The 18482-nt window shown below is 37.3% G+C and overlaps 2 protein-coding genes across 3 annotated transcripts in view; one reads left to right on the top strand and one right to left on the bottom strand.

Annotated features, from left to right (window-relative positions):
* LOC136678723 (A disintegrin and metalloproteinase with thrombospondin motifs 12-like) overlaps positions 1-2235 on the bottom strand; it is a 29045-nt gene extending 26810 nt beyond the window's left edge. The window contains exons 1-2 of the mRNA XM_066656836.1: positions 2160-2235; positions 1299-1615 (exon numbers count right to left, since the gene is read on the bottom strand). Coding sequence (XP_066512933.1) covers positions 1299-1615; positions 2160-2235 — 393 coding nt within the window. The remainder of the gene's footprint in view (positions 1-1298; positions 1616-2159) is intronic.
* Positions 2236-4537: 2302 nt separating this feature from the next.
* On the top strand, positions 4538-18205 carry LOC136677725 (glycerol-3-phosphate acyltransferase 3-like). 2 transcript variants are annotated; one of them, XM_066655325.1, is made up of 13 exons: positions 4538-4565; positions 6311-6455; positions 7200-7266; positions 10550-10829; positions 11036-11110; positions 11250-11339; positions 11878-11971; positions 12328-12443; positions 13354-13409; positions 14302-14387; positions 14853-14981; positions 16900-16979; positions 18067-18205. In XM_066655325.1, exons 2-13 carry the CDS (start codon positions 6312-6314, stop codon positions 18164-18166), a joined length of 1317 nt encoding a protein of 438 aa, XP_066511422.1. In that variant the 5' UTR covers positions 4538-4565; position 6311; the 3' UTR covers positions 18167-18205. The 2 variants fall into 2 exon arrangements, with proteins under 2 accessions (XP_066511422.1, XP_066511421.1); XM_066655324.1 differs by lacking the exon at positions 4538-4565 and having other exon boundaries at positions 5715-6455.
* The last annotated feature ends 277 nt before the right edge of the window (positions 18206-18482 follow it).

Raw genomic sequence — 18482 nt, 5'->3', positions numbered from 1 at the left:
ACACACACACACACACATACACACAAACACGCACACACACACACACAAACACAAAGTTTCCTGGTTACACCAGAACATGTTACACATGCTGCCCTGTTTAAAACTAACTCTCTTTCCCTCCCTCTCTCTCTCTCTCTCTCTCTCTCTCTCTCTCATGTTTTCCACACTGACTCATGCTGGTCGATGACACACTGATACACTAAACTTTGTCTTCCACAGCAGCAGTATCCTTCTGTTTATTTTACTCTCCTCTCTACTTTCTCCTGCAATCTTCTTTCTCACTTTCCCCCTGTATTCCTTCTCTCTCTCTCATTCTCTCTCTCTCTCTCTCTGTCTCTCTCTCTCTCTGTCTGTCTTTCATTACAAGCTGTTTTTGTTATATCTGCTGACCCTGCAGTAACTGAACCTCATGTGTGTCAGCATATGAGTTTATGTGTGTGTACCCCCTGTGTGAAAGGAGGAAAGGAGACTGAGAGACAGGTCACACACACACACACACACACACAGAGCTGTGTGTCAGTTTGGTGTGTTTGCTCTGAAGCCCTTCACTCCTGCAGGATCAGACACACGTGTGCAATGAGACGTGTTCTCTATGTCTATGTTAATCGGTGCTATGCTATTTACACAACCCTATATTCACACATGCACGTTAGTTTTGTAATATCAATAAGAGGCCTGTAATTAGGCAATAATTATAGCCCTGCTTCTGTACTGTCCAACTGTAAATGACCAATGCTGAACATACTAAGATCTATAGTTGCCTATATTAAAGACATAAGTGCTAATGATGTCTATGTTAATTACTGTACCTGTGCTAATGAATTTCACACTAACCCGCACTATGTATATTTGTTAACTATGTTAAATTTACAGTACTACCACCCAGCTGTTGTTTTTGTTGTTGTTGTAACTGATTATGTCTGTGAATTAAGCTCTGCTACGTTGTGATACCTTTATGCTTATAACGTATAAGCTACTGATATAAATGCTAGTTGTACTTGAACAACAGTACTTTAAACTATTTATGCGAGACATTTTAACCAGGGATTATCCCCTGCATTATTAATCAACCGTTAAAATGAAGCCTAGTCAATTGTTTTATTAACATTGGCAACCTCATGTGGGTGCCCCTCTCTATGTAGTATATATGGGACAAAAACAAGTCAGTTTGATGTGTTGCCCTTTGTAGAGAAGGTTTTAAAATTATTATAACATTTTATAAAGATGAATATATGTATTACTTATAAGTGAAATAAATATAGTTTGGTGGTGACTCAATTAACGGTAGCTTTACTCACCAGTCCACGGCAGGTGCTCACAGCGGCGGTTCCCTGGGTGTTTCCGTCCGTTACAGTTCCGAGGAGATGGCAGAGGTTTTCCGCACGCCGTTCGGTTCCATTACTGTTCCGGGTCTCCACCACGTGATCCGGAGCGAGAAGATGTGGGTTCAGTGTGAGATTCAGGATGAGATCACGCTGGCCCAGATGCAGCCGGTAAAACACGCGGGAACCCATGGCCGGACGGTGAGACAGATCATGAGACAAAAACTTCCTGGAACTGTCCACTCGCTCTGGTCTCACCACAGAAAACTCAGAGTGAGACCTGATGAACACATCTGAGAAATATTCACATAATGCGGTCAGGAGCTTCGAAAAACACGGAACTGTCGGAAATATACAATTCTTAAAAAAAAAAAAAGTATGAAAAAATGTCGAAACTGTAATATTTGCAACAACAAATTTTGCAAAAGCTTAGAAACTTGCAATGCATTCCAAGTTTGCAAATCTTTATTTGGCACTCTTTAAAAAGTTTTTACATTATTTTCTGTGCAAATGTTTGAAAATGTGGAACATTTGTGTTTTAAAAATGGCTAAACATTCAAAACATGCAACAACCTCAATTGTAGTAATAGTGACTTCTGTTTCACAACTTGCAATTAAAAAAAAAAAAACTTTGCGAAAGCATGCCAACAGTGCATATTTTGCAGAATCCTGCAGACGTGCTGTGTGCAGGGCTGCAGACAACGCAAACGCGCGAGCGCGCACACACACAAACACACAAGCCGGTTTCCCCGCGCCTGCAGTGAGTTTGTTGGTGATTTAAGCGTGTGAAGGTGTTGTTCTGCGTGTGAGAGAGTGTGTAAATGTAAAGACACCCACCCTGCTCCGGGTCTGGGAATGAGCTGCCTGCGACGTGGCTCAAGACCAGCACGAGCAGCAAGCGAGCAGGAGACATAACGGAGAAAGACAGAGAAAGAGAACTGAGCTACACCACGGCGAGAGAGAGAGAGAGGGTGTGTGTGTGTGTGTGTATGTGTGAGAGAGAGAGAGAGAGAGAGAGAAGAAACGGCAAGAATGAGGGGAGGAGGGAATCCAAAACATTAGAAAGAAGAAAAGATAAGTAAAGAACAAAGAAAAGGAGAGAAGCTTATGAACTAAAACAAAAGTGTAAAATATTAGTATGCTAGGTTCATTTTAGAAACGTTTTAACCTTTTTATTTGATCAGATTCTACAAAGAAAGTTGCATTATTAAGCTTTTATCTAGGAATCTTATTGGTTTTATAAAAGAGACATCAGTCTTTTACTCCACTCATTTTTTTCCTCACAGATATTATACTGAAACCTAGTGGACAGAGATTGCGTATTTAACCTATTTTAAACATGGCCACCGGCCACCCCTTAGGCCAACTCGCTCTGTAGAGTACACATCCATTCAGTGACTACAGATCGGCTTAATTTATCATTTTATGTGAGTTGCAGTTAACAGAGAAAAATCACTTTTAAAAATATCTTCTGCCAGTTTTTGAGGTGAGCTAAACGCTCATTTAAAAGATAAAATAACAGTTAAAAATCAGGATACAATGAGTTCCACTGTCCAAATGTGTAAAACACCCCTCCATCCCATTCGTGTTCGTTCAGAAGCTCAGTGACATGGAATGTTTGAAGATTAACCTAACTGTAAGTTTGAATTAACACAGAGACTCATTTGTAAATTGAGCTGATTAGGTTTCAAGCACTTTTGGTATGTTTTTACTCTCATGCGGTTTGCCATGTCCTGAATTAGGTGTCAGTTTCTCCTTTAGTAATGTAACTGTAACAGCAAAAATAAGTCATCATTAGCCATAGAGAATGAATACAGCAACATCTATTTTCATGCTTTTTAACATTCAGAGGTCTCTCCACTGTCCTAACACCTCCAGATGCCTTTTCGTGGCCGTGCCTGGGTGGGCAACAGTGGGAGAGGGCTCCTTTGCACGTTCAGATTGAAACACTTCTCCAGTTTGTTTCCAACTTACAGAGCCTGAGGCTGTATACAAACGACGGACATTTCCCCACCACGCAAACAAGCCAGAGAGCTAGCAAATGGTGAAGAAACATACTCTGAATTTTATTTTAAAAAAATCTATTGGATTAAAATCGTGAACATCACCTTTAAGTCCCAGGAAATCAGAGGCCTCAGGAAAATGCGGTAGAACCCTCTCTACTCTGTGATTAACTAAAGCTGAAAATTAGCCCCTTGCCAAACTTTGATCTGAGAAATTTATCAAAACACACTCCCACATTAACCCTTAGATATCAGTGTTGCCTCTTGACGCAAAGCTATTGTCTGTATATGAATTAAACTCCATGTAATTCACATTTAATCATTATGGACAATTACTCCATCTTCTGAAATCAAGGGTATGTTTTGGCCCGCCTTCCTACAGTAAGAGCTTCTGCTCTTCGGGAATGATTTTAACAAGATTTTTTACTCTGAGGATTTGATTGAATTCTACCATATGAACCCTGATTTTGGAGGATTAGTTCTGGATCAATGAACACAAATCCAGCTGGGTTCCACTGTTTTGTAGCCCAAAACCCAGTGGGTTGTGGGTTTGAGCCCTGCTTACTGTCTGTGAAGAGTTTAGGACATTCTCCCTGTGTCCGCATGGGTTTCCTCCATTGTCCAAAAACACAGATTAGTTGCTGGATTAGCAACTCAAATGTTGTGCATAGGTGTGAGTGTGTGTTGCCCTGTGAAGGACTGGCGCCCCCTTCAGGCTGTGTTCCTGCCTAGCACCCTGTGATTCCAGGTAGGCTCCGAACCCACTGTGAACTGGATAAGCATTTACAGACAATGAATGAATATTATATACCCCTTTCCTCAAGTTTACATGGTAATCTATGGTTTTAATATATGTAAGATGCTTTGGTAAAAAAAAAAAACTTCTGTTAAATCAGAACTCAAGATAGCTGGCAGTGAGGAGGAGAAACACTGGATTTATTCATGTTTGCTTGATTCTTTTCGTTGTCCATTCACTTATTTCATGATGTTTAATCAGTACAGGACTCAAGCAGATCATAAAAGTTGCGTGGGGTTTTTTTTTTCATTAGACTTGATAAAAGAGAAGAGGGGGAGATGAGAGAAGAGAAGTTAAAAGAGAAGATGAAACAAATCAACAGAGGGGAGGAGAGGAGAAAATAGGGAAGTGAGCAAACATGTCCCTGGGATTCGCTGATCATTTCCATATTTCCACCCGTACCCTCCACACACACACATACACAGAGAGAGAGAGAGAGAGCGGGTGAGTAAAATGAATGTCCTGCCAACTGTATTGCTTTATATTGTTATAGTCATTTCATCACTCTCTGAACACTGACCTGGAATGATCCATCAAATCTGAATATGGAGCACAGCACATACACTTGCACATACACTTTTCCCATCTTCTTGTTTCCTTGTTGCATTTTCTGTTCTCAAATTATTCACTTAATTCTCTGAAATATGCTCTCATTTTTCTTTCTTTCACTTATTCATTCATCCATATTTGTTTCTACTCACACATGTCTGACTAAATTTCATTAATTTATTCATACATTCACTCACTCATCCTTTGTTTCCTTACTTCTTTATTACACTGTCATCCATCTGCATACTAGTGGTGTCAGGAGGGATGCAATTCCTGTGTTTTTCCGCGTGGTGTCAGGGTTTTATTTCCGACCTTTGCTCTACATCGCAGTCATTGGGGCACTCTCTCTCTCTCTCTCTCTCTCTCTCTCTCTCACACACACACACACACGCCCCTCTCATGGCGTAAGAAGCGCAGAGTTTAACGCAAACAGACCAGAAGTGATGAGACATATTCAGCTGTACTTCACACGGGTGAGTTTCCTGCCTTTTGTCCATTCACACACAGAGGGCGAAAGTATTTGGACACCCTTGTTCGAGTGACATCTGTTGGTTTTCCAAAAGTGTGTGAACTTGTTGTCTACAGGAAACACACTTTAAAAATATGCTTTTGTTCTTATGATAATTTTAGTGATTTACATGTTTCACTGCTGTATGCACTGTGTGTTCAGTTTAACCTCATTATGGACACAATTGTACTTTGATCAGTTTCAGATATTTGTCTCCCAATGTGTCAAAAGAATAGTGATTGTGTTTGTATTTAGTTGGATAATTGTAAACTATGATTAAAATTCTAATAGGTCTTATATTTAAATATATTTTTTAAAAAGGAATATATTGAGATTTAGTCATGATTTAATTAACTAATTAATTTGTTCATTCATTTACTCACACACTCACTCACTCATTAAATAATTAGTCTGCCGGTTCGTTCATTCATTCATTTATTCATTCCAACTCAAAAACTTTCCTAGTGCTAGTAATGTACCATAATCACATATTTATTCAATATTTGTCTCTTGTGTTTGTGTAGGTGTGTGTGTGTGTGTGTGTGAGAGAGAGAGAGAGAGAGAGAGAGAGAGAGAGAGAATGCATGTGTGTGATTGTGTGTAGTATTTGAATCATGGAAATCCTGTAGCTTTATTTAGAACATAGTATGCGATGAAGAGGTTTCTGTGTTAGGTGTGTGTTTATTTACAAGTGAGTGAATCAATACTAATGCATTTAATTAGGTGTACATGTTCGTGCATAGGTGTCTAGGTGAGTGTGTGACAGGTGAGTGTTTAGGATTGTGTGGATGCAGCTGAGTGTGTGACAGAGGCATATTTTTCAAGGTTTACATGTGTAAATGTAAAAGTATATACAGGTGAGTGTGTAGATATACAGATGAATGTATAACTGTATGAGTGTAAGTATACAGCTATGTATAAACAAAGTGTGTGTGTGTATATAGGAGTGCAGATGTATCTTAATTTATCTAGGGCTATGTGAGTAATATATACATTGGTGAGTGTACTCTTGTAGAGGAGGTCAGGTGTCCAGGTTAGTGTGCAGGTAGTCTGGTAAGTGTGTAGGTGACGGTGTGTGTGTGTGTGTGTGTGTGTGTGTGTGTGTGTGTGTGTGTGTGCGTACATATACCAGTATGGGAACTCTGTGGGCCACAGTGTTCCCAGTGCTGCAAGTGTTCTTCCTGTCACTGCTGCTGCTCATCATGCTTCCTGCAATGTTTGGACTTTCACTGGGAATCACTGAGACTTACATGAAGATCCTCATCAAAACACTTGAGGTAAACACTGAGGGGGGCTTCCACATGTGTGCGGCCATGTTTAAAATAGGTTAAATACAGAATCTCTGGTACATCCAGGCCTTTAGGTGTCAGTATAATGACTAGTTCATGAGAAAATGTGTGATTGTCCTTTTGATTGTATTCACCACTGCGCCCATGAAGGTTTTGTACAGTGTTCAGTAATAATAAAGCAATATTCCTGTGCTTCATTTTTCCTTTACCTGACAAGTGTATTTGGCAAATACAGTAGATATAGAATGTCTACACAGCTGTGAGATGTTAAATAATGAGGATGAGATTTATAATTTTCAGAAATATTTGCAGATATAATGTGAATTATTATCTGTACACTTTAACTGAAAATGAAAGTGAAGCCTTTTAGGTGAAAAATAAAAATAAACCCATACAAAACTGTGGTTGTACACACACACACACCTTTAAACTAATAGTTTGTTAAAACACATTTTGATTTTATGACAGTATTCTATCATTTTGGGTACACATTTGTGTGGAAATCTTTTCCCAATATTCTTTGAAAAAGCACTTCAAATCTGATTGTGAGGGCATCTCCTGTGCATGGCCTTCTTCAACTATGATTTATAACAGCTTCAAACACGTCTATTTAAATCCCGCCAGATTACTGACACTATTTGCCTATTCGTACCTGCATCTTAATCATCCCATTGGGCAAAATGCATTTTGTTTTTACCACTCCTTAACTGTGTGTGTCTATGTTTGTTACAGTGGGCAACACTGAAGATTCAGAAGGACATTAAACTGAAGGAGACATTAAAACCCTCAGCATCTAATGGTAAAAATAAACATACAATATCATTACATTCCCATTCCGAATCATTTGTTCAAGATAAAACTTATTCATAGCAAATGCTAATTCATTCACAGTAGATACTGTTTTATTCAGTAGATCCAATATATTAGATATTGAGTGGAACATAGCATCCACTTGCCCTTTTTGTCGTGCATTACACCAAACTGCATTGGCCTCCTTACTAAGTGGACATACTGTACATCTATTATTATGTTGCTACAAACATTATGGCAGAGTCCCACACCGATCTATAGCACTCCTCAAATAAACAACTCTAAGTGAACCAAAGATTCAGTTAGCAGATGCCAGGAGGTGTAGTTACCCATTTCTAACCAAAGTAGTTTATATAAGTTAAATAACATACACATGTTAAACTAGGTTAAAGAACAAAATTTAATTACAAAATTACAAAATAAAATCATAATATTAAAAAAAAAAAAAGTATTCGCTGATTATCCAGCTAGCTAAACTTCAGGTTTGAAATGAGACTTTTGTGGATTTGCGATTTAAAATGAAAAACATAAACAGTTCTGCAAGAAACTTTATTTAAAACAAATACATATAAGGGAACAAAATATATTTTGTATATGTGTAAATGTATCGATTTCTACTCAGGTACAAAGTAACTTTAAATATGTACATTATATAAGTATCATTAAATATGTACTGTTTTCTTTCCATATTCTAGAATTTTCTACACAGAAACATAATACAATTAAGGATTTCAAAATCACACATGCACACACACAAACACACACCCTTAGTGGACTTTGTAACTTTGTTATCAGAAACATCCTCACTCTTTGTCTGTGACTCTAACTATTAATTGTTCCATTTATTTTTGATGTTATTCAGAAATAGTTTGCATGGATAATTAATATTAACAATAACACACAAATTAATATAAAAATTTAATGCATAATATTGTTTTCTTAATGGATTAGGTGGTGATGTTAGTGTTTACGCTTTCATTGATTTTATTATCAGTATTTTTCTGTGACATTTCGCCACAAAGCCTCAGCTTGTGGAAGCTAGTTAGCTAAGTTAGCTGTACTGAAATGGGATCTGAGATCTGTCTTAAAAGATAGGTTTCAAAAAAGATTTTAGTCTTATAGTTTGTAACATTTGGCTTACATAAAAATATTTTTTCATCTTGTTCTAAGCTGCAGCAAGTGGTCAGCAACACAAGGCCTCACAAGGTTATTTTAAGTCTAACTGATATAGCTGGCTGAAAAAAATAGCAATTTGAATATATATATTATTATTGCTGCAGAATAATGCAATTATTACAAAAATGCAAAACGCATAAACTTATGACAGCAAAAGGTAAAACCTTTATATAATGTTTACAATTATTAAGAAAGAGAGATTTCTGCCTGTTTTAACATCTATCTCAAGTATAAAAACATATCCAGAAATGTTGTACATTTTGTAAAAATTAATTATAATCAATCTGTGATTTAATTTTGTTCAAATGTATTTAACTGACAAACAGCTGATCAACGTTTTGAAACAAATTTAGAATTTAATTTCTATAATACAATCAAATTTGGTACAGGTTAAAAAAAATAATTGTGAAGAGTTAAAGGAAATTTCAAGGTTTGAAACATTCCACAATAAGCAAGATGAATAAAGAAGGTAAAAGGGTTTGGTTGTGGCTCACCACCGCCAGACGTCACAAGAGAATTGTCAAACAAAAAGATTTTTCTTAACCCAAGGTTTAAACTGAGGTCTTTCAGAATACACTGCACATATTGTGAAAAGGTTCAGGGAATCTGGAGAAATCAGTCTGTGTAGGGCAAGGCTGAAAACCACTGCTGAATGTGCATGATCTTTGATCCTTCAAGTGGCATTGCATGAGAAACCATCGTGCTAGAGTGATATGCTCTTGAGTTGAGTTCTGTTGAGTGCTGTTGAGTTCTAGTGGAAAATTGTGCTGTGGTCAGGGGAGCCCATGTTTCAGCTTGTTTTCAGTAAAGAAGTTGTTAAGTTCTCCATGCCAAAGACAAAAGGAACCATCCAGATTATAATCAGTGATAGGTTCAAAAGCCAACATCTGTCATGGTATGGGGTTGTGTCAATGCCGGTGGCATGGTTGACTTGAATATGTGTGAAGGTACCTCGGACGCAGAAGCATATATGATTTTAGACTTATGCTGCCAATTAAGGCAGCATTGAAGATTCTGGAGAACTAATGTTCTCAGAGCAAAACAAAATTTCCTCTTATTTGTTTACGTTCAGAAAGTCCTTTAAGGTGGAACGGATTAATGTGCAAAACTATTTCAGCATATTTTCACATATCTTCAGTTCCTAAATGATTAAAATGTACAATTACATACTACATTAACATGATACACTAACATCAGCATTTAACTAAAAAAGTGGGTTTTTAAGGCAAAATCCATGCATTACATCACACTGGATTAATCACTGGAATAATGTGTAGAAGGACCCCCTTAAAGTTAAATCTAAGAACAAAATTCTGCCACAAAGTGTGTAAAAACTGTGTGTGTGTGTGTGTGTGTGTGTGTGCAGATGGGAGATCTGCTTTCAGATCTTCATTCCCGCAGGTGTGTTAGTGCAGTTTAGACCTGTCAGAAATATCTGGACCTACCGGTGCAGTAGCTTTATTTCAGGCAAGATGAGGCTAATTTGTTTATATTCCACCTTATCTAAGCTGCATGTCTTTTCCTGTTCATCTGGCACGGTTCATCTGGCAAAATTATTTATTTCATTTGCAACTGGTTTCGAACTGACTGAAACTTTCTACAAAATGAAACACTGAAAAAGCGGTCACATGAAACACCCATCCTCAGAACATTTGTTATGATAAATTTCAGTTAGATGGACCTACTGAACACTCATCTCCATTTAATTGAATATGCTTTACGGGCGGCACGGTGGCGCAGCAGGTAGTGTCGCAGTCACACAGCTCCAGGGACCTGGAGGTTGTGGGTTCGATTCCCGCTCCGGGTGACTGTCTGTGAGGAGTTGGTGTGTTCTCCCCATGTCCGCGTGGGTTTCCTCCGGGTGCTCCGGTTTCCTCCCACAGTCCAAAAACACACGTTGCAGGTGGATTGGCGACTCGAAGGTGTGAGTGAATGTGTGTGTGTCTGTGAAACACCTCCAGGGTGTTTTCCCGCCTTGCGCCCAATGATTCCAGGTAGGCTCTGGACCCCCCGCGACCCTAAATTGGATAAGCGGTTACAGATAATGGATGGATATTATTTATTGAAGTTTCAGCATAGTATTGTTTTGCCCTCAGGTCTCATTCAGAGAGACGATTCCTCTCTGGAGAAGGAGATAGCAGAGAGGCGGAAGAGTCGACGGGGAGATTTTGCTCTCAGCGACGTGTTTTTTTTCAGTCGTAAAGGCATTGAAAGTATCGTGGAGGACGAGGTGACACAGAGGTTCACCTCTGAGGAGCTGGTCTCCTGGAACCTGCTCACTCGAACTAACAATAACTTCCAGTACATTTCCCTCAGACTCAGTGTACTGTGGGGCATTGGTGTTATTGTTCGATATGGCATCCTCCTGCCTCTCAGGTAACACATACACACAGTTTAATACACACATATGCTCAACATACACACAACAATAATCTGCAATATTGATTAATTATTTTAACATGTTCACTGGATTCATGAAATGAGAATAGCTTTAATACAAGGAAGTATTGTGTTTACATGACAACTGGAATAATCAGAAAAAGTCTAATACCTAAAATGATCTTATAATTGGTTTTGGTCAGGATCATGTTGGCCTCTATCGGACTCACCTGGCTGGTCATTGGAACCACTGTAGTGGGATTCCTTCCAAATAGCTGGTAATCACACAGTACACCAGCATGCTTATGTCTAGAATTCTATATCATTTTAAAATAAAGCTTTTTCTTAGGATATATTATTTTGTATTTATATTTTGTATACATTGCCAAGCTCTCCAAAGTCACACTTGTTTCTTAGGTTAAAGGACTGGCTGAGTGAACTGGTCCATGTGATGTGTTATCGGATCTGTGCCCGAGGCCTTTCGGCCACCATCCATTACCACAACAGGTAATAAGCACAATTACAGGTATTTAATACCAAAACAGGCACTTAATAACATTACAGGTACTACATACCACAACAGGGATTATATACCGATATAGGTTCTAAATACAATTACAGATACTGAATACCATAACATGTACTATATACTCTTACAGATACTAAAGACCTCAACCAGTATTCCCACATCACAACAGATACTAAATCCAGTTACAGTATATTAGGTACCATGCTATAAATTTTATATTGCAATAGCTGCTTAGTCATGGACGTTGTTAGACCTGTTTCCTTTCCTGGGTTCTTTAGGCCCCCTTAGCCTCCCTTGTGGATTTGCTTAATCTGTACCTCGTCAAAGAAATTTGCTGCTATGTGGCAATTACCCCTAGACCCCCCCTGGTTAAAACTTAGCCCTCCTAATCATTCATCTCTAGTGATGGCCCTGTGTTCAGTAATACAGAAGGCATTATTTGCCACTCCAGGTTTTCTGTACTGCTGGAACTCACCCCACAAAATGCTGTTTAGTAACTGTTTCTGTTTTCTCAAGAGAGAACAAGCCAAAGAAAGGTGGAATCTGTGTGGCCAACCATACTTCTCCAATTGATGTTGTAATTCTGGCTAACGATGGTGGCTATGCTATGGTGAGAGAGACCAAACAAAAACACTGCAAAAATGAGAATCACAGAAAACAATGCCATACACAAAATGAATGATATATATTCATGGCACAATGATTAGTTAACAAAGTTCAATTCATTATCTAATAACAATAACAATTTTCTGGCTAATTATAATAGTATAGGGGAGATGTAACTTTCAATTATGAATATATTTTAAACTTTGAAAAAAGCAGAATGATTTGTTAGGTATATTTTGCAACTGCTTTATTGTTAGGAAATAATAACAATTTTATGATGCATGTAGTCAGTAGCTGTAGACCTAGTGCCCGGTGAAAATAATACAGGAACACATTTTGAGGTGGGGATGTGATTAACAGGTTGGGCAGGTCCATGGTGGGTTGATGGGCGTGGTCCAGAGAGCAATGGTGCGAGCGTGTCCTCACATCTGGTTTGAGAGAGCTGAGATGAAAGATCGCCACCTGGTTACACAAAGGTGCAATTTTGTTAAATCTGTACTTGTGTTTGTTAAATCTGTTGTCAACAAAATATGTGCAAATGTACAGCCATAAACAAATATTTAATTTACTTTATATAAAATAAAACAAATGCAGCAGGAAATCCATAGTTAATCTCCTTTAGAGTAAATCCAGATTCACAGCTAAAAAACTGTTGAATATATCACTTCATTCATTTAAGTGAAAATGATCCAGTATTCTGGGAGTTCCTGTGATTTTTTTTCTTTTTCTAACCATTTGTGTTAGTAATACATTCGGACAGAAATCTCAATTCCTGAAGTTGCTAAGCTTTTCCTTTAAGAACTAGCTGAACTTTTCCCGTCATTTATTTAACAACACACACATACACACACACACACACACACACAGTGCTCAGGCATGCACAGACTTGGTATTTAGGTCAGCAATCACACATACACGCAAACACACACACACACACACACACACACACACATTTGCGTGCACACAAAGTCCATTAAATTACAATACACACCCCGGCTGCACTTCACATTCTCACTGAGAATACATTGGGTTACATTTAAACTTGAAGACAGCAGTAATTATGTTATTGTTGTCTAGTGTATTTAATGCACATTTTCTAAACCCAGCCAATTAAAAAAACTGAAAGTCCTGAGTTTCCGGTCCTTTGGTATTATCACATTTACTTATACATTTAATTGTGCACTTAGCACCTAACAATGATTACTGGTGTTGTTCTGTTACTTTTAACATGTATTTATATAGTTAATAAAATAGTTATTTACAGATTAGACATTTATCTGCTTGTTTCAATGTTACAATATGCCAGAAATTGTTCAAATGAAAAGTGTTTTCCTTTTGTGTGTGTGTGTTCTCTGAAATGTTCTCTGTATTTCCTGTCCTCTACAGATTGAGGGATCATATAAATGACAAGAAAAAGCTGCCCATCCTCATATTCCCAGAGGGTAAGTGTTTAATGATTAAAACAGTGGTTCCCAAAGTTGGGGCATGCCCCCTTGAGGAGAGTGGAGCTATTTGTTGCAAGGAGGGGGGCGAACATGCAAATAAATGAGATACAAAATTCATATTACTTATAATAATTACACTGTAAAATGATTAAGCACTTTGACTATTCAATAACACGTTGTAGTTTTGTATTAATTACAATTTTATAATAAATTCAAGTGGAGAAAGCAAAGTGTCAGTGCGGGTTCATTTATATTCTCATTTTAAAAAGTGAGTCATGGCAGAAACTTATTGAAAAACACTGGATTAAAACACTTCGAAAGTTCAAGGGGAAACTGTGAGCCAAACATACTAAAAATTAAGAAACAAAAATGATACAGTTCTTGTTTTTTGGTTCCTACAGTATATTTGTTTTCTGTTCTGTGTTTATATTAGATAACAGCTATTAAAAACATACCAGCTGAGGATGTAATCAAATTTTCATTATCATTAAAAGCACCAGCATGTGAAATAAACTATATGCAATAAGGTCATATAAGATAAGATAAGATAACACTATATTGATCCCAAAGTAAATTGAATATAAAGAAAACTGAATTGAACCAATTGATCTGAATTGTTGGTAGGTGTATTGGTGACTCAAAAGTGTTGGTAGGTGTGAGTGTGTGAGTGAATGTGTGTGTGTGTCTGTGTTGCCCTGTGAAGGACTGGCGCCCCCTCCAGGGTGTATTCCCGCCTTGCGCCCAATGATTCCAGGTAGGCTCTGGACCCACTGTGACCCTGAATTGGATAAGCGGTTACAGATAATGAATGAATGAATGAATTGAACCAGAGACATTACAAATAAGTCTGTAACTAGTCATTCTGATTAGCTTCTATTTGTGAACATAGGAACCTGCATCAACAATACTTCTGTGATGATGTTTAAAAAGGGAAGCTTTGAAGTTGGAGGCACCATTTACCCTGTCGCTATAAAGGTATAAATCCTGCTCACACTGCAGCACTAACATTACACAACATGGCTATAAACATTATACCACTCAGTACATTCGACACTGTACACGCCTGGCATTTTTTCATGCTAATATTGACCAGAAATATCATCACTGTCCAAAAAGACATGCTATCCTGACAGGAGAAGGCAAAATAATTGTTACATTTTAATGCAAGTTAATGTGAAAAGATTTTATTTCAAATTGATTTGGAGCTGTTATTTTGGTCTGTTTATTGTGAACGTTTTACACAGTGTAAAGAGCAGCATTTATGTTCAAATGATGCAGAAAAGGAAATGCATAATTTGTTTTGGACAACAATGATGTACCAATACTGAGGCTGACAGTTTTTTTTACGGTTATTCTTATGCTTCTAAATGACCTGTTTTTAGGGAAGATAACACACTTCTGCACAAACTTCTGTGTGTCTGTGCGTGTGTTTTGCTACAGTATGACCCACAGTTTGGCGATGCATTCTGGAACAGTGCAAAATACAGCATGGTGAGTTATCTGCTGCGGATGATGACCAGTTGGGCCATAGTCTGTAATGTCTGGTACCTGCCCTCCATGACTCAATGGGTAAGGAAATAATATAAATATATCTTAAATATTAAAGAAAGCATTAAGCAACTTGTGCCTTTGTTAACTGGATAACAGATTTTCCTTATCATGTAAGCAATATCATGTACATATGTGTATACACTGATTAATCATAACGTTTACCACATCCTTATTTCTCATTCTCTCAAATCCACTGATCATAGAGGAGCCCTTTGTAGTTTTAAAATTACAGCCAATAGTCTATTTTTAGCTCTGTTTATATTATTTTACCCCTTTCATACTGTTCCTTAATGGTCAGGAACCACACAAAGCAGGTATGATTTGGTTGGTGACACTGACATCGTGGTGTTCTGTTTGTGTTGCGTTGCGTGTTGCGCTGGTACAGTGTGTGTTGCGCTGGTACGAATGGATCAGACACAGCAACACCACCGAAGTTTTAAACACTGTGTCCCCTTACTGTCCACTCTATTAATAACACCTTGTAGATGTAAAGTCAGAGACAGCAGCTGGTCTGTTGCTACACAGTTTGTGGTGGTCATCCTCCAGTCCTTCATCAGTGGGCACTGGACATTGTTGGTTGGATATTTTTGGTTGGTGGACTATTCAGTCCAGCAGTGACACTGAGGGCTTTAAAAACACAAGCAGCACCGCTGTGTCTGATCCAATCATACCAGCACAACACATAAAAACACAGTGTCAGTGTCTATTACCAAAACCATACCTTCTCTGTGCTGATCCTGACCACTGAGAGACAAGGTAAAAAGTGGCATACAATGTATGGAGAGCAACAGATTTACTCCATTGTGTAAATGTAAAATTACAAAGTGCTCCTATGTGATCAATGGAAGTGAGAGAATGAAAAGTGAGTGTAGAAACAAGGAGGTCTAAATGTTATGGTTGATTGGTGTATATGTGTATATCTGTATACAATGTTAGAAACACTGACAGGTAAAATGAATAATTATTGTAATGTTACAATGGCACCTTTTAAGGGAGCAAGTGAACTGTCAGTTCATGAAGTGTGTGTTGGAAGCAAAAAAATATTGTCATGATAATGTATTGAGTATCTCCAAAATGGCAGTTCTTGTAAACAATGTAATGTAGCACAAATTGTGATGCCCTGTGTGTTCTAACATGTTCCTATTATAGTCAGGATTAACTGTCTGTTCTTAGCTACCCTCTTGCATCAGGGCTGATAAATACGTATACTGTTGTAACTTGAACTATTTAAAGTAAGACTTTATTTTCTTCTCTTTTTTCACTAATATATAAATAACTCATATCCAGTATTTTTTTTATTATTACTATTACTCTGCAGTTTCCTATTTTACATAATGGCTTTGATCATTAGGTGTCAAAAGTTTACTTTTTTCCATTTATGCTGGAGATATGAGGCTATAAAAGTGTTGTGGATAACACCTAGCAACTATCCACACTATTCCAATATGAGTCTTTGGGTAAGACTCTGAACACTGTGCTATGTCTAAACTTGTAAGCTGTTCTGAATGTGTAATGACTGTTAATATAATGTAGCTAAAACAGAAGGGAATGCAAACTGCAGGTCTAAGTCATCGCACACTTGCCTCAAAAGTCTACTCCCCAATGTCTTACTCAAATCGAATAATTTTCTTTATTTTTTCTGTACTGTGTTTATAGACAACAGTTCGTCTTTTGGTTTCATGGCTTCAAATATTTCTATTACGTTTCATGTTAGTTACATTAGGCTTGTGGTTCCAGTCTAAACTTAAAGAAACAAATTTCAAACTCCAAACATGGCTGATCAACAAACATGGAAGCGTGTAATTCTGATTTTTGTGGAACTATTAATTTAACCAGGTTGTTTGAATGACATTTCTTTGGGATGCCATTGTGAAATTCAGTGGTTTGCAGTGCTGTAGTTTTTACCCAGTGTGGATGACTAATTTCCTGTGTACAGGAAGGGGAGGACGCAGTGCAGTTTGCCAACAGAGTGAAGTCTGCTATTGCACAGCAGGGGGGTCTGGTGGACTTGTCTTGGTGAGCAGCATTATTCCTCAAATCATATTAAAGTAGATTATTTTAAAGTAGATAAATAGATATTTTCAGTGTTTTCACTGACAAACCTAATTGCATTTTGTAAAAATAACATCAGTTTAATTTGACACCTGCAACACAGTCAACTCAACTCAACTCAACTTTATTTATAGAGCACTTTTAAAACGCCAACAGCTAAAACAAAGTGCTGTACAAAATATGTTTATAAAACAAAATAAAACAAAATAAAATAAAAATTACCAATAAGGAAAAATAAGGAAAAATAAATAACTTAAATAAAACAAAACTAATAAAAGAAAAAAAAAAGGTATCATGCTGTGATTAAGATTGAGAATAAAAGAAAAATCCACCGAATGTTAATACTTTAAATGCAAGAATTGGTCATGTTTCACCATTTTGTGAGTGAATTGTCATTTAGGTCAAAGACAATGTTCCTCAGTGCAAGGCCGGATAGAATTGAGGTCTTTCATCATTTTAGTTGATAATATCCTAAAAAGTTTCAGGCAGTCAGGGGAAATCTTGGTGAATAACAGCCAGTGTTGGAAACCGCTGCTGAATGTGCATGAGCAAGTTTTCAAGTGGTACTGTTAAAGAAATCAACATACAACCATGGTGGACATAGTCACATGGAATCAGGAGCAGCTCAAGCCTTGTATACAGCAACATTTAGCAAAAAATCCACTTGCAAAACTGCAATGATTTGTATATTTACTTCTCAAATTATTTAAAAAATACAATAAAATTAAAAAGGTTGATTTGACCCAGAGGCAGCCTTTTTTTAAATGTGTTGCAGCCATCAAATTATACATTTATTTACAAATGGAATTATGTTGTCACTGAAAACAATGAAAACCTTTTTTTTTGTCCTTTTGTCTGTTAAGTAAATATTCAAGTGATTTACAAATTACATATTCCAGATTTTAACTGCATTTTTAGATTGCCCCAACTTTTCAGATAATGGGGTTTGTATATAATGTTTTCATATATATATATATATATATATATATATATATATATCTTTATTTTTTTTAATGTGTGTGTGTGTGTGTGTCTGTGTGTGTGAATGTAGGGATGGAGGACTGAAAAGGGCAAAGGTCAAGGACACTTTCAAACAAGAGCAACAGAAGATGTACAGCAGCATGGTTGTTGGAGATGAGAGCAACGAATAAACCAGATAAAAGCAAATAATCACTTACAAACCAACCAATCATATGTCTTTGAGAATCCAAACCAACAAATCACAAACCTATACAACACCAAAACAACCAAATACAGACCTCCAAGATTCCAAACTTTGTTGCATCTGGTTTTTGGGGGTTACTTTCTGCTGTCTTTAGTGCCTTCAGAAGAACACACTCTGAGCTACACCCGTCTCAGGTCTCGGCTTTGGAAAAAACTAAATAACGTATTTATGGTTGAATTAAACTGATTTGAATGTCTTTATTTTATAGTTCAGTAGGTTCAGTTCTAGTATGTTATAAAGTG

The sequence above is a fragment of the Hoplias malabaricus genome, chromosome Y (assembly GCF_029633855.1).
Source record: "Hoplias malabaricus isolate fHopMal1 chromosome Y, fHopMal1.hap1, whole genome shotgun sequence".
Lineage (NCBI taxonomy): Eukaryota > Metazoa > Chordata > Actinopteri > Characiformes > Erythrinidae > Hoplias > Hoplias malabaricus.
This window is presented reverse-complemented; position numbering and strand designations above follow the sequence as displayed.